Genomic DNA, 16,890 nt, shown 5'->3' with positions numbered 1-16,890 from the left:
TTTATGAAATGTGTTCGCGTCATTACCTTTGGAAGATTTTTAGGCGGCAACCCCGAAACGGGAAAATGCTTGTAATCGCGCCAAGTGGCACATTTTTGTGCACTTTCCTCTTGCATGAAGAAGTGGCGCTGAATTTGTAGTTTGGAGGGCTCATTTTTCAGCTTTTGTCACAGGTTAAGAGCTATGGAGTGCTTTCTTTCCACTCTATGTACAGTGTGGTGCTAGGAGTGATGCTCTGCATACTACACACTGCTTTCTCTCTCCCCTACGTGCAATTATGTGATGCCCCACAAGAGGGATCTTTATCTGACTGATGTACAGCTGTGTGGTTTCATGCTTTTGTGCTGAGGCAAGAGCCTCCTTGAACAAGAACAAGAGTAGCTAATTGCTACTCCAAAAGCAGGCACCGGTGAGGGTCATAACTCACCTAACAGGTGCGTTTTCAGTGCTGTGTATGCACTATAATTTGACTGACGCCAGAACCATTGGGAATAGTGCCCCATTGACAGAGGACAGTTCGGGGATTGTTTAGGGCTGAAAACAGGGCAAAAACCAGTAAATACAGCGTGCTGAATTTACTGTTTTTGAGCAGGAATCAGAGGGTTTATGCAAGTAGAAGTGAGTTCCAGTAGGGGAATTGGTTTCGCGCAAGTTTTGGAGTTGTTATGTTGTCGAATTTGGCCAAAACAGGTGGCATCTAGCTGTATACAGGTAAAGAATTCCTAGGACTCTACTTTGTAATTTACTTTCTCAAAGTATAAAGAAATACCGAAAGGGGCGCCAATTTTGGGGCCTACAGGTTGTCGGCTTCTGCTTGGGGCATTCTAGCTTCTGAGCCGTGTGTGTACTTAAGTGTTTATTCCCGTCACAAGTTCCTTTTGTAAAGTACTCTCTCTCTCTCTCTCTCTCTCTCTCTCTCTCTCTCTCTCTCTCTCTCTCTGTGTGTCTAAAGTAAAGTAAAGAATTTCGAGTGAAAGCCAAAGCCTACCGCCCCACGGGCCGGTTTTAAGGTTTCGTTGGCGGGACATCGATCACTTTTTCCTCAAGAAGTGAGCCTCGGTTGTTTTGGGTAAAGATAGAGTATAGGAACGCGGGATTACACTATGGCTGACAAAGGGTGTAAGGATTCTTGGTACTAATCCTTAAATAAGTACTTAAACTCATGATTAAGACTTAAGAAACTTGAACTGAACTCAGAAACAAGACTCAGAAGAATCTGTGTTTGATTGATTGAATGACTGTTAGAAACTGAGTACAATAGGCTCCTTATATAGGAGACAAAGAGACACAAATGAAAAGACACGCCTCCTGGTGAAGAGACACGACTTTAGTCGTAAAGACACATCCTTTCGGCGAAGAGCTGCAACCATTGGGCGAAGAGTCGCACCCGTAGAGCGAAGGGGTGTGACCAGTCGACGAAGGAGTGTGGCTTTTGGTGAAGAGGCACGTCTCTTGAGTGAAGGGTCGTGACCATCCAAGCGCAGGGGTCCTCCTTGGCATGGCACTTCGCGTATCTGCAACTAGGAGTAGATGTATTGTTGTTAACATAGTCACAATCGTGACATTCCCTCCCTCTTTAAATAAAACCCAGGGTAGTTGTAGAAACTCCGAGAGAAGGAAATGGATTGTTGTTGGGCTTCTGCATCCAAAGCTCTTTCTGTTAAGTCTCATGTCATGGCACTGTTATTGACCATGACTATTTTGCCAAACTGAAAACTGATCATATCTGCAACTTGATAAGTGCCTTTGTCAAAGTCGTTTGTAACTTCGAGCTTTGTCCAATAAAAGATTGAATTTGTATCTGCTTCGAGTGAAATTATTGGTAAACTGACTTAAGTTTTCTGTTGAGTGATTACCACTGGTTGGAAATCTGTAAGGTATTCCTTTGGTTTATCTGGAACAGTAAACTCCTCCTGAAGCATAGTAGTCTCGTACGGTCCCGTATGTTTTGTACGCGTACGATGATGTGCGGTACTAAACGAACTAAAAAAATTTATGATGTACGATGACGTTATGTACGTTCAAATTTAAAAAAACAAATAATTCTTAAGTCTAAGGGCCTAAGGCTTAGGCCTTAATACTTACTTATAGAAACTTGACATTTGTATAGATTACAAGTTAGTAGTTACAATACTACAATGTAAAGAGTCAAGACTCAAAGACTAAAGAGAATGAGCATTACATAAACCAAAATGATCATTGAAATTTGATAAGTAGAGACCAAGTGGCAAGGGCTACAAAGTACTCAAAAAGTGGCAAGGGATACAAAAAAGTGGGGGACCAAGTGGCAAGGGCTACAAAGTACTCAAAAAGTGGCACACCATAATAGAGAGACTAAATAGTAAAGTCAATAGTCACTAGTGCTCTCATCATCTTCCTCATCTTCCTCTTCTGAGCCTTGCTCATCAACATCATCCTCTTCCTCACAAGAGTCGAAGGATGACGGCTCATAATCTCCATCACTAATGAGGTTGCCTTCATCATCATACTCTGGCTCTCGAGGCTCTCTATCCTCCATAGTGATGGCCGCCGCACAAGAGCCGCTTCCGGAGCCTCGCCGCACATAGGTCCTAGGAGCCTCCGTGGGTGTTGTTGATGCTTTGCCTCTACCTCTTGTAGCCCTGGCACCTCTGCCTCTTGTAGCCGATGTAACTCCATGGATGACGACCTTCTTGCGTGATCGTGTGCGAGAAACCCGGCGATCAATCTCCTCAAGCTCCAAGTAGAGCTCACGAAAAATCATTTGCTCCTCAGGGTCTTGCTCTTTATTGACACTCGTTAGAGTGTCAATCGTAAGTGTGAGCTCATCCACGTTGACCTATTTGACATTTACAACATTGGACAATGAAAACATAATTAGTATATTCAAACTAATTAAAGACTAGAGTATAGAAAATGGAGTGAGTCGTGATTATAATTTATAATTTATACCTGTCGAGCCATAGGCATCTCATGCATAGAGCGCAACATGCGTAAATTGGAGCGACAATAGACAAGTCGCTCTAATTGCTTCGTTGAGAGCTTGTTTCGGATTTTGGTGTGGATGAGGGAGTATGCGGACCAATTACGCTCGCATGCTCCCGATGAGCAATCCTAAAACACATCAAGAGAGGCATAAGCTATAAGAGACTATAGTTGAAGAGATTAAGCACAAAATGTAAAAGTTTGAGGCTTGTCGCTTACTTGGCCAAGAACCCTCAAAGCAAGTCGTTTGAGAGTAGGCAATTGATAGCCAAAGCTCTCCCACCAAAATAAAGGCTTCACCAAGGATTGCCGCTTCCAACACAAGTTGGAAGTAAATGCGGTGCCTCGTTGGTCGCTATAGTTGATTACCTCTTGGAGAAATGCTCCAATGTCCTCTTCTTTTAGCACCTTAAAGAGGTAATTGTTGCGCTCCTCAATAAGCTCTTGATTTGCAAAGAGTTCGGGCTTCTTGTAAGCCAGATGCAAGAGAGCCGCAAAGTAATGGATAGGTCTCTTCATCCAATCCCACCGCTTTGTGATTAGGAGGAGAATGTCGTCTCTCTTGGGAGAGTCCTCGAGGTAATCACTACAAGAAGAGAGAGGAAATGTACTAAGTAGAGAAACAAGCATGTAGAATTTAGATATATAGAGAATGTATTATGTAATAATAAATATGTAGTTATACCGTGTTCCATGGGGAGCCCCATCTAGGATTGTAGACTTCTCAATCTGCTTGTAAGCTTCCTCCATGAAGTGCCATAGAAGCCCAATAGTTGCCCCTTCCATGTCGGTCATGTGGAGAGCCTTGTACAAGGGCAAGATTGCAACGACAAGACCCTTAATTTCTTGCCAAAACTCCTCCCGCAAGCAAAGCCGTTGGATGGCTTTTGCATCTTGTTGGGAAGCGGCGGACTCTCCATTGATCCACTCCTTAAACTCATCGGAGACCATGGTCTTTTGTATTTTGTTTTGCACATCATAGAGCCGCTCTAGAAGTAGCCACATGGCGGCAAAGCGAGTGGCCGATGGCTTCTTCAACTCAAGGTCGGAGTAGGTGCGGTAAATGGCAAGCACCCTCACTTTGCCATTGATGAAATTGATGATGGAGAGTGCTTGGTTGAGGATATCTTTCACCCAACCTAGCTCCCCTATGTCTTCAAAGAGAAGGTCAAGGCAATGAGAGGCACATGGAGTCCATACTATGGATGGAAATTCCTTCTCTAGCCTCTTACTCATTGCCTTGCAATTTGAAGCATTGTCGGTAATCACTTGCACGACATGCTCCGCACCAACCTACACAAGAGGCATTTGTGACAAGAAGAGTTAAAACTTAAAAATTAAAACATAGGACTCATTGGCAATTGCTCAAGACATAAAGGCTCGATTTACGGTTTTACCTCAAGAATGGCTTGGCGGATGTGCTTTCAAATGAATGCCTCGGTCACTTTCTTCCCTCTCGAACCCGCATCCACTGCCCGCAAGAAGTACGTGCCAAGAGGACAAGAAACAAGAATGTTGATGATGCCCCTCTTCTTGCGGTCGCTCCATCCGTCGGAGAGGATAGAGCATCCATACTTTGCCCAACCCGCACGTACGGGCTCAAGTGACTTGTCAATCCTTGCCCTCTCTTCATCAAGCTTCTTTGTTCTCATGTCGTGGTATGACACACCCGTCCATCCTTCGCATGGACCAACCGCCGCAATTGCTATGATCATCCTCTTCCATCGCTCCAACCGAAGAATGTTGAAGGAGAGATTGCATTCAATCACCGTGCGGGCAATCTCTATTTCCGCGTTCTTTGTCTCTCCTTGAGGAAAGACAAGGGGCCGGAGCATCCACCCACCGATTTCGCAAGAGAAGTTTGCTTTGCCATCTTCGGAGGCCGGCCACCATCACTTGAAGACCCCTTGGACTTCTTGGACTTCTTGGAGGAGGCACTACCATCACATGAGGCCGCGGTGGCACCGGTAGCCATGGACATAGTTGGAGAGGCCTCTTCCTCCGAATCGGAGCTATCAACATCCGGCGACACGAACTCATCCGAGGTGACTCTACCCTTGCGTGTCTTCAATGGAAGATACTTTCTCTTGCATTCCGCGAGGATATCTTCGGGGATATTAGGACATGGCCCCGCTTGTCCTCCCATCTTTGTCAAGTGGATGATGAGACGGGTGACGGAAGAGGTCATAGCTTTTGGGCAATATTTGCACCACCACTTGCAATAGTTTTGCTTGCCCCCCACCCGCTCAAAATATCGGCAATGCTTCTCAAAGGCTTCATTAAGAGGAGGCGGCATTATGTAGTATGTAGCTAGTAGCTACTAGTATGATGTACGATTTATCAATAGATTAGAGAGAGAGAGAGAGAGAGGGAGAGAGAGGGAGAGAGAGAGACCCAAGGAAGCTTGAAGGAGAGACCCGTCACCCAAGGGAGCTTGAAGGAGAGAGACGGTAGACGCAATGGAGACTCGAGAGCTTGAGCCCACTTGAGAGCTTCAATGGAAGCACATGGATGATGAGAGGCTAGAGCATTGAGAGGCTTAGGGCTAGAGCTTGTACAATGTAGCTTGTAGTTGTAGGTTGTGTTGGATAACAAAGGGGAAGGGTTGCTTAAATAGGAAGAGCCTAGAGGAAGAGCATGTGAGCAATGGGCATTGGGCAATAAGCATGGCAATGGCCCATGGGCCATGGGCATTGCAATTGGCTTCAAAACTGCCCGTAAACGGCTCCAAAAGGCCTACACAGTGGACGCTGCAGACGGTCAAAAAACTGCCAACGGTCATAAACTGCCGAAAAAAATGACCGGACGGAACGAACGGAACGAATTGGACGGGACGGGTCCGCTGGACGGAACGACATGTTCCGTTCGACGTACGAAAACTACCCTGTCCTGAAGGGATGTCGTAGACTGAGAGAGAGTAGTGTTTGGAGGTATATCTATTTGTAAAGGTTTATCAATAGAACAAGTTGTGTCCAAAGATTCAATTGTAGCAACTAAAGTCGTGCTGCAACAGTCTGCATCTGCTTTATCCTTTGCACTGCTGAAGGCAAGGACTGGAGTCTTCGAGTTTGAAGAATTATCATTCACCATACATCTGGTATCTGTTTAGAGACAAAGACTTTATTTTGCAAGGGTGGTGACGAGGCGACTTTTTCAGCCTGGATCACGGCCAAAGAAGGGGTCTTGTGCTTGTCCGTTGTCACATAAGAGCCAGAATCTTTTGAATCTTCAGCTTTCTTAGCGGGTATTAAGGCTTCCAATTGACAAGGGGGAGCTTGAAGAAGTTGCTAACTCTTAGACCTCTGAAGGATCCTCTTGCACAAGGAAAGGATCGATAAATCTTCAACAATCCCACCATCAGACAAGAAAGACTTAAATGTAGGGCATGGCTCACGAGGGGGAACTTGTCCAATGTCGCAGCATTCACGACCGAGTACTCCACTAGGGTCGGATATATGTGCCACTAAGTAAGCCCATCTTGATATTGCTAATGATCAGAATGTTGCTGCTTCTGTTGCTGATGATTCGAATAAGAAGTTGGTTGCTTAGAACTATAGCATTTCCAAGAATACTCAGGCTGAGACTTTTGCAGCTCGCACGAAGGTACTTTGTGTCTAGTTGTCTCTGAGAAACCATGCTTTGGGTGAGAAAATTTGGTTTGCATCTGCAGCTGCTCCAAGCGAGTATTGATTGATGCGAGGCTTGTCGAAAGTGCTGCCATTTGCTCCTTGAGAACAACAAGGGTGTCCTCGAATTGACATTCTCTATCCTGAGATGTCAGCATGGTCCAACCACAGAGGGAATATTGTCCACGTAACTCAATTACGTGATGAACGCGAAGCCTTCGAACCTATCTGGAGAATTGGACATGACACATTCACAGGAGTTGCAATTCCATCGTCGGCTGCGGAAATTTGATCACTAAGGGAAAGAGGGGTGTCCACACGAGTGAGCAATACTCGGGAAATTTGGAGGAGAGGGGGGCGATCAAATTTGGGTCAGCAAGGGGCGTTGAATTTTCCTTACGCTGCCTTCTTTTTATGCAAGCGCTGGCTGGATTCGTGGGTTTGTACGCTGGCTGAATTCGTGAGCTTTTTTTAATATTCAAGTGGGTGCCCAAAGTGGCCCTTTAAAAAATTTGCTCTTCAGTTTTTAAAAGTGGCCACCCTTTGTGTGAAATGTGTAAAAGACACCATAGAGCAAACTCAAGAGGCACCAGCGTGAAAAAGAACAACACTAGCATGCTGTTTGGGTGATTGCAACAGCGTAGAAGAGGGGATGCGATCACCTGAGAGTAGGGAGTTGCGCCAAGGGTCACACACCCTTTCAGCAAGAAGTGCGTCGGCACTTGAAGAGGGGTGGGGGGCGCGAAGTAGAGCAACCGGGGAGGGCGCACGACCAATAGTTGTGCACGAGGGATTTGTTGGGTTAAAGGCCTAAATAACCCCTTTTTGTACATTTTTATACTTTGTCCAGGTTCATATTGAACCTGGACACATTTTTTAAAGGTCACTTATATAAAAGTGGGAAAACCCAAAACTCACTTATTGAGTTTTCCCCAAAAAAGTGAGCTCTCTCTCTCTCCCTCTTCTTCTGCTAGCGCTTCCTCTCCTGCTGCTCTTCGCCTCCCCTCCCTCCACACATAGTGCACTTCCTCGCGTGGTCTTTCACTTGCACACACCGCCGCGCGCTCATCAACTGGTATCAGAGCCCGATTAGGGTTTGCCCCCAAACCTGCAAACACTGAATTTCAGCCAAGAAGGTCAACTTTATCGCGAGATTTTGCAATTTCGTCGTCAAAGGACTCGTCCCTGGACACTAGAGATCTCCCAGCAACCCAAATTGACCTAAAACAGGCTGAAATTAGGTCAAAACCAGGAAATTACAGGTTATGACAGCAAAAATACAGGTTTTGCAAATGATGTATTAAGTTGTGGGAATACTTTTGCTAAGTCCCCGCTACCCGAAAACCTTGAAATTGCCGAAAAACAAGCCCTAAAACAGGTGTTTTAAGCAAATTTCAGATTTACGCAGGTTTTTGCATGTGTTTTTATGGTGCGATTACATTCGGGAAAGTGCAAATCGATGCAATCTACGCACATTTGACAAATTTTGTCGATGTACGACCATTTGTGGCTCAATTTCATGCAATTTTGATGCTACAAATTAGGGCTTTTGCGCTTACATGCTTCTAAAGGCTGTGTATTAGCCTTATGTATGTCTTCTGAGGCTAAAAACAACTAAATCCGTTGTTTTTGAACATAAATTCACTTGCTGAAATTTCTTGCGCATAAATTTCAGAAATTGAATTTTGTGCCCAAATCGTCCTATTTTGCCCCAAATTGCTCCTGTGACTATTTGGAGCTGTAGTGCACATCTCTGTGAAGCTATACTTCGATTTTTGCGCATTTTGCCCAAAAATTCAGCGTATTATCTCTCTTATTTCGTGCAACTATGGCCTCATCTTCTTTGGATGTGAAGAACCTGTTCGAGATTAGGAGGTTTGATGGTACAGGTTTTGATCTTTGGAAAGACAGGATTCAGGGAATCCTATTTCTTAAGGATTGCGAAGGGACACTTTAACAGGTGAAGCCACAAAATATGACAGATGAAGCATGGGTTAGCATGAACAGGAAAGCCGTTACATACATTAAAATGGCCATGACAGATGAGACCGTCATTGATGTGAAAGGTCTCACGACTGCTTTTGATGTGTGGGAGAAGTTAAAGGAAATGTATGAAAATACAACGCCTGTCAACCAGGTGCACTTGATGCGAAAGCTTGTTGGCATGCAACTAGATGAGTCCAAGAGCGTGGCAGAGCACTTGTCATTGTTCGCAGGTACTTTGTCGCAGTTACAGGATTTTGGCTTGCCCCCTTTTGATGATAAGCTAAAAGCTATCTTCTTGCTTATGACCTAACCTGAGTCATGGGAAACTTTGGTGGTTTCGTTGTCCAATAACCCCAATTTGACCTTTGATGGTGTTAGGGGTTCTATCTTGAATGAAGAAATCAGGAGGAAAGCAAGTGGAGAGGGAGGCAGCTCTGCCAACATGGTTAGAGGCAGGACAGAAAAGAAGAATGCTTATGCACAAAGGAGTAAGAGTAAGAGTAAGAGTAAAGAAAGGGGAAATGCAAGCAAAGGCAAGTGTGATGTGACTTGCTATCAATGTGGCAGGAAAGGTCACAAGAAATCTGATTGCAGGTACTATAAAGCCGAGTTAGAACAGAAAAAGAATGGCGGAGACAAAAAGAAAGAGAAGAAGGAAGTCAAGACAGATGCACAAGATAGCTCAAAGGCCAAAGAGAAGCCAATGTGGCTTCTAGTGTTGTGATTGAGGAGCTGTCAGACGTAGAGGACATCTTGTGTGCCACTTTGTCAGATGATGATGCTTATGATCTTGATGCCTCTCTTAATGTTCATTCACAGGACATGCAGATCACCAAGAGTGATCTTATTGATGCTTTGTTGACTGTCAATGATGCATTATCCCAGACTTGGATTGTTGATTCCGGTGCTTCATTTCATGTGACTCCTATCAAGGAGTGTTTCTCGACTTTTGATGCGGGCAAGCGTGGCCATGTATACCTTGGAAACAATCATGCATGTTCCATTGAGGGGATTGGCACTGTGCATCTCTCCATAGATGGCACAAATGAGCTTGTCTTGCATGATGTTCCATATGTGCCGGGAATCAAGAAGAGTCTGCTTTATGTTGGTCAGATGGATATGCATGGTTACAGCATCTTGTTTGAGAGAGGGTCATGGAAAATGACTAAAGGCTCAAGGCTGATTGTAAAGGGCACAAAGAAAGGGACACTTCACTGCATGCATGGAAAAGCCTTGTTGGGCAAGTTTATTGCATTGGCTGAAATTAACTCTCACATGGAGTTGTGGCACAAGAGGCTTGGCCATATGAGCCAAAAGGGTCTTTCTAAGCTTTGCACTTTGAACAAGCTTCATGCTAAAGGCACAAAGCTTGACTTTTGTAATGAATGTCAATATGGCAAGCAAGTAAAGCGTTCTTATTACTCTGGTGTCTCTCGTAAAACTTGTGTGCTTGATCTTGTACATTCCGATGTATGTAGCATGCCTACTAAGTCTATGGGTGGTGCATGTTATTTTGTCTCCTTTGTTGATGATCATTGTAGAAAAATTTGGGTTTATTTTCTTAAGTCTAAGGATGAAGCCTTTGCTGCGTTTAAGAGATTTCATGCATTTGTGACCACCCAAATTGGTAGAAAGCTAAAATGCTTGCGTACAGACAATGGGGGGGAGTACACAAGTGCTGAATTTAACAAGTTTTGTGAAAATTTGGGCATTAAGAGGGAGCTTACTGTGCTATACAGCCCCTCTTCTAATGGTGTGGCTGAAAGATTCAATAGGACACTTTGTGAGAGGGTGAGATGCATGCTGTCCACAGCTAATCTCTCTCATGGATTTTGGGGAGAAGCTTTGAAAACTGCAGTGCATATATGCAATCGATCCCCTCACATATCTTTGAAAGGTGACATCCCTGAAGAGGTTTGGTCTGGCAAGCTGCTTCATATGATCACTTACGCATTTTTGGTTGCGAAGCTTTTGTGCATGTTAGACATGAGTTGAGGAGTAAACTAGATGCAAAGTCCATTAAAGGCCTCTTCATGGGATATGGTGAAGAAGGCGAAATGGGTTACAGGATTTGGTTACCTCAGCTCAAAAGGGTTGTACGCATCCGGGATGTTGTTTTTAATGAGGCAAGGATGCTTCAAAACAATTGTGCCTCAAAGCATGACCATAAAAGGGTGAAATTTCAGCATGACCAGCCACCTATTAGGCCTATTTTTGACCCTCAGGATGCACCACAAATGACTGAAATGTAGATGATCCAGTGGTGTTTAAGCCAGATGATGTTGGACAGCAAATTGAGGCTCCTGAAGGGCATTTGCAGCCAAAAAACAATGCTGAAAATGGCGTTGAAAATGATGTACAGCAGCCCATTGTTGATGATTTTGTAGTGCCACCTGATGTAAACCCATTGCCGGATAATGTGGATCATTGGGTGAGGCGGTCTACTCGTCAAAGACGGCCTGTGAGTCGACATGACCTCTCTTTGCATTACATTATGTTGACAGATGAGGGAGAGCCTCTTACGTATAAAGAGGCAAAGACATGCGAGCACAGCGACAAGTGGGAGCTTGCTATGCAAGAAGAGATGAAAGCTTTGCATGCTAATCATACTTGGGATTTGGTTGAATTGCCCAAAGGAAGGAAGGCTATTCCTAACAAATGGGTGTATAAAATCAAGACTATTGATGCAAAACCGAAGTATAAGGTAAGGCTTGTGGCAAAGGGATATGTTCAAGGGCATAGATTTTCAGGAAGTGTTCTCTCCTGTTTTGATGATGACCCCTTTGCGTGTATTGGTTGCCATTGTGGCTGCTCTTGATTTGGAAATGGACCAAATGGAGGTACATACCGCTTTCTTGCATGGTGATGTGGAAGAAGAGCTTTACATGAAGTAACCCGAGGGTTTTGTTATCCCTGGCAAGGAACATTTGGTATGTATGCTCAATAGAAGCTTGTATGGGCTGAAACAATCATGTAGACAGTGGTACAAGAAGTTTGATCGCTTCATGCTTAAACATGGTTACAAAAGTGTTCTCTCGTAAATCTTGTGTTCTTGATCTTGTACATTCTGATGTATGTAGCATGCCTACTAAGTCTATGGGTGGTGCATATTATTTTGTCTCCTTTGTTGATGATCATTCTAGGAAAATTTGGGTTTATTTGCTTAAGTCTAAGGATGAAGCCTTTGCTGCGTTTAAGAGATTTCATGCATTTGTGACCACCCAAACAGGTAGAAAGCTAAAATGCTTGCGTACAGACAATGGGGGGAGTACACAAGTGCTGAATTTAACAAGTTTTGTGAAAATTTGGGCATTAAGAGGGAGCTTACTATACCATACAGCCCCTCTTCTAATGGTGTGGCTGAAAGATTCAATAGGACACTTTGTGAGAGGGTGAGATGCTTGCTGTCCACAACTAATCTCTCTCATGGATTTTGGGGAGAAGCTTTGAAAACTGCAGTGCATATATGCAATCGATCCTCTCACATGTCTTTGAAAGGTGACATCCCTGAAGAGGTTTGGTTTGGCAAGCCTGCTTCATATGATTACTTACGCATTTTTGGTTGCGAAGCTTTTGTGCATGTTAGACCTGAGATGAGGAGTAAACTAGATGCGAAGTCCATTAAAGGCCTCTTCATGGGATATGGTGAAGAAGGCGAAATGGGTTACAGGATTTGGTTACCTCAACTCAAAAGGGTTGTACGCAGCCGGCATGTTGTTTTTAATGAGGCAAGGTTGCTTCAAAACAATTGTGCCTCAAAGCATGAACATAAAAGAGTAAAATTTCAGCATGACCAGCCACCTGTTAGGCGTATTTGCAGCCAAGAAACAATGCTGAAAATGGTGCTGAAATTGATGTACAACAGCCCATTGTTGATGATTTTGTAGCGCCACCTGATGTAAACCCATTGCCGGATAATGTGGATCATTGGGTGAGGCGGTCTACTCGTCAAAGACGGCCTGTGAGTCGATGTGACCCCTCTTTGCATTACATTATGTTGATGGATGAGGGAGAGCCTCTTACGTATAGAGAGGCAAAGACATGTGAGCACGACAAGTGGGAGCTTGCTATGCAGGAAGAGATTAAAGCTTTGCATGCTAATCATACTTGGGATTTGGTTGAATTGCCCAAAAGAAGGAAGGCTATTCCTAACAAATGGGTGTATAAAATCAAAACTGTTGATACAAAACCCAAGTATAAGGCAAGGCTTGTTGCAAAGGGATATGTTCAAACCAAGGGCATAGACTTTCAGGAAGTGTTCTCTCCTGTTGTGAAGATGACCACTTTGCGTGTATTGTTTGCCATTGTGGCTGCTCTTGATTTGGAAATGGACCAAATGGACGTACATACCGCTTTCTTGCATGGTGATGTGGAAGAAGAGCTTTACATGAAGCAACCTGAGGATTTTGTCATCCCTGGCAAGGAACATTTGGTATGTATGCTCAATAGAAGCTTGTATGGGCTGAAACAATCATGTACACAGTGGTACAAGAAGTTTGATCGCTTCATGCTTAAACATGGTTACAAAAGAAGCCATGCAGACCATTGTTCGTATACTAAACGTTATGAGGATGGCAGCCCTATCATTCTTGTGCTCTATGTAGACGATATGTTGATAGGTGCAAAGAAAGGAAGCACTGTTGATGCTCTTAAAGGGCAGCTGAAATCTGCATTTTCAATGAAAGACCTTGGGGCAGCTGAACATATACTTGGAGTGCGTGTTACACGGCAAAGAGACAAGCGCCTATTGTATTTGTCGCAAGAAAAGTACATTGAAAAGGTGCTGGACAGATTTAACATGGCTGAAGCAAAGCCTCTTGGTGTGCCATTACAACCATATGTTAAAATCTCCAAGGATGATAGTCCCATGTCAAAGGAAGAAGCCAATGACATGCAAAGTGTGCCTTATGCTTCAGCTTGTGGTTCACTTATGTATGCTATGGTTGGTACTAGGCCTGACATAGCCCATGCAGTGGGAGTTGTGAGCCGGTTTATGGCTAATCTAGGCAGGTTGCATTGGGATGCAGTGAAGTCCATTATGAGGTACTTGAAAGGGACTAAAAACAAATGCCTCTACTATGGTAAAGGACCAACGGAGTTGAAGGGATTTTGTGACTCTGACATGGCTGGTGATGTGGATACACGGAAATCCACAAGTGGCTATGTATTTACTCTTGCGGGGGTGCTGTTTCATGGTGTTCTAGATTGCAAAATATTGTTGCATTGTCTACTACAGAGGTTGAATATATTTCAGCCACCATTGAGACTTCCAAAGAAGCTATTTGGTTAGCACGCCTATGCAGTGAGTTTGGCTTGCCTGCCAAGGCACCTATGCTTGGTTGTGATAGCCAGAGTGCTATATGTCTCGCAAAGAACGCCATGTTTCATGCACGCAGAAAGCATATTGATGTGCGGTATCATTTCATACGAGAAGTGCTTGAGGATGGCCTTATTACATTGGTTAAGGTCCATACATCACAAAATCCCGCCGATGCTCTTACTGAGTGCTTACCCAAAGGACAACATCATCTATGCATAGAGATGGTGGGAGTCACGTAGCTTAAAGGCGCCATTTATGCCTTTAAGTGGGAGGTTGTTGGGTTAAAGGCCTAAATAACCCCTTTTTTGTACGTTTTTATACTTTGTTCAGGTTCATATTGAACTTGGACACATTTTTTAAAGGTCACTTATAATAAAAGTGGGAAAACCCAAAACTCACTTATTGAGTTTTCCCCAAAAACGTGAGCTCTCTCTCTCTCTCTCTCTTCTTCTGCTAGCGCTTCCTCTGCTGCTGCTCTTTGCCTCCCCTTTCTGCACACACACTGCACTTCCTCGCGTGCTCTTTCACTTGCACACACCGCCGCGCGCTCATCAGGATTCCATCATTTTCCACCTCATATCAGCCCGGGTAAGCAAGAGCTCTCCTGTATGCCAAGGATGTGTGATTCGTCCGGTGAGGGTGCGGGTAGGGGTTACATGTGTCAACTACACATCGCATGTAGGATACGCCTTTTTGCCTCCTCCATGAAACTCCGGGAAGAGGATTAAGAGGCTAGCGGTGAGGGTGAGAGGCTCAAAACCCGCAGGGCCGGGAAAAAATTTGCTATGATACCACTGTAAGGATTTTTGGTACTTATCCTTAATTAAGTACTTAAACTCATGATTAAGACTTAAGAAACTTGAACTGAACTCAGAAACAAGACTCAGAAGACTCTGTGTTTGATTGATTGAATGATTGTTAGAAACTGAGTACAATAGGCTCCTTATATAAGAGACGAAGAGACACAAATGAAAAGACACGTCTCCTGGTGAAGAGACATGACTTTAGACGTAAAGACACATCCTTTCGGCGAAGAGCTGCAACCATTGGGCAAAGAGTCGCACCCGTAGAGCGAAGGGGTGTCATCAGTCGTCGAAGGAGTGTGGCTTATGGCGAAGAGGCACGTCTCTTGAGCGAAGGGTCGTGACCTTCCAAGCGCAGGGATCCTCCTTGGCATGGCACTTCGCGTATCTGCAACTAGGAGTAGATGTATTACTGTTAACATAGTCACCATATAGTCACAATCGTGACAAAGGGAAGGGAAGGGCATTATGGAAGAGGGTTCCTCTTCGAAGGATGAACAGGAAACCCCTACGGTGTTTGAGATTGGCGAGAGCTCACGGCCACCTCAGTCTGTACCTCCTGTTAATGTGAATGTCCCTGCAGTAGTACAGGGATTTATGACTGGGCAACTTGAGCATGATGCGTTCAGGATTTAGCTAGTTGCCGCGGTGAATGTGTTTTCGCAACTGGTGCAGAACCCAAGGTTTATGGAGTTCTTGCAAGCGCCACCAGTACAATAGCAAATAGGCAACCTACACCGCGTACAAAGCTTGTTGAGGCTCAAGCCCAAGTACTTCATGCGACTTAGCAGGATAGGGAACACTCGCATGTTGCGGAGTTGGCGGCTCCAAAACAGGTTCCTCCTGTTCTTGAACAGTTGGCTAGGACGCCTATTCCATAGGTGCAGAACCCAAGGTTTATGGAGTTCTTGCAAGCGCCACCAGTACAATAGCAAAATAGGAAACCTACACCACGTACAGAGCTTGTTGAGGCTCAAGCCCAAGTGCTTTATGCGACTTAGCAGGATAGGGAACACTCGCATGTTGCGGAGTCGGGGGCTTCAAAACAGGTTCCTCCCGTTCTTGAACAGGTGGCTAGGATGCCTGTTTCACAGGTTATGCCAGTTCAGACCGCCACCTTTCAGAGCCCGCATGCTGTCTTGAATGGACAGGGAACTGGATACCAGGCTATGCACCTAGTTTTTCCACCACCCACGGTACATCCTCGGTATTTCGGCGGTGGATCTGTGTTCCAAAGTATGGCTGGTTATGCGCTTGGAAGTCAGCCGTACATGCCAAGAACAGTGTTTGGGGACATGCAAGGCATGATGCCAAACCCGATGTATGGTAGTATCGACATGCAGCAAGGTTTTCAGTGCAACCATGGCCAGTTTGGGGTGCGCTGTCAAATGAATTTGAAGCCGACGTCATGACAGATTGGCACCAGCTTACTTCGGCTACATGCAAGAGCTTGCTGGAGTACAATCGGAGGTTTTGTGAAGCGTTACTCTCAGTGACCTACAGATTTGTGCCATTGACAGAGCAGATAGAGAAGTATTGTTGTGGGCTGCCTAAAGGGCTTCGGGACTACTGTACCAAGAACAAAGTACAATCGGAGGTTTTGTAAAGCGTTACTCTCAGTGACCTCCTATAGATTTGTGCCATTGACAGAGCAGATAGAGAAGTATTGTTGTGGGCTGCCTAAAGGGCTTCGGGACTATTGTACCAAGAACATAGTGGCTACCCTCACTCAGCTTATACAAGTTGCTAACACTGGTCTTGCCTTGTTGAAAGGAGAGGACAATGGGTTTCCGAGCAACGAGAAAGGAGGGCAGCAAAAGGAAAATTCAGCGAAGAAGCCCTTTGTGAAAATGGCTCTCGAAGCGTCATAGGGGTTAGAAAAGACCACCAAAGACAAGGATTCAGCCAGGACTTCTGGAGTGCAGGCAAAGAAACAGAAAAGGAAACCTTTTGTGTGTAAGTCGCTCAAGGAAAAGAAGGTCCTAATGGCTGAAAATAAATGCCTTATATGCGAGCAACCTGGTCCCTTTGCTACCAATTGTCCACAAAGGAAAAGACCAGTTGACTCAGAGGATAAAGAGGACCAAAAAGGCAACAGGCCTAAACCCACGACAGATTTGGTGCCAGATATGGTGGGTGACAGGCCCAGTACAGATGATTGTGAGTTATGCAGGGCATGGGGTAAAGTTAG

General features: G+C 44.7%; 2 protein-coding genes across 10 annotated transcripts in view; one reads left to right on the top strand and one right to left on the bottom strand.

Annotated features, from left to right (window-relative positions):
• Positions 1–16,890, top strand: part of LOC147451774 (uncharacterized) — a 155,729-nt gene that overhangs the window by 11,205 nt on the left and 127,634 nt on the right. The gene's annotated exons all lie outside the window — the stretch shown is intronic.
• On the bottom strand, positions 2,348–3,646 carry LOC147451777 (uncharacterized). Its single transcript, XM_086518736.1, has 3 exons — positions 3,184–3,646; positions 2,932–3,093; positions 2,348–2,818 (listed from the first exon to the last, which is right to left on the bottom strand). The coding sequence occupies exons 1-3, from the start codon at positions 3,592–3,594 to the stop codon at positions 2,348–2,350; spliced, it is 1,044 nt and encodes a 347-aa protein (XP_086374862.1). The 5' UTR covers positions 3,595–3,646.

The sequence above is a fragment of the Adiantum capillus-veneris genome, chromosome 8 (genome assembly GCF_014529385.1).
Source record: "Adiantum capillus-veneris isolate H3 chromosome 8, ASM1452938v2, whole genome shotgun sequence".
NCBI lineage: Eukaryota > Viridiplantae > Streptophyta > Polypodiopsida > Polypodiales > Pteridaceae > Adiantum > Adiantum capillus-veneris.
This window is presented reverse-complemented; position numbering and strand designations above follow the sequence as displayed.

Excerpts from the sequence above, each read along its gene's own strand:
- LOC147451777 (XM_086518736.1), bottom strand. The coding sequence starts at position 3,594 with ATGCTTGTTTCTCTACTTAGTACATTTCCTCTCTCTTCTTGTAGTGAT. Across the intron at positions 3,094-3,183 it reads CTTTGAGGGTTCTTGGCCAA|GATTGCTCATCGGGAGCATG; the intron begins GTAAGCGACAAG and ends GATGTGTTTTAG. Across the intron at positions 2,819-2,931 it reads AGATGCCTATGGCTCGACAG|GTCAACGTGGATGAGCTCAC; the intron begins GTATAAATTATA and ends AATGTCAAATAG.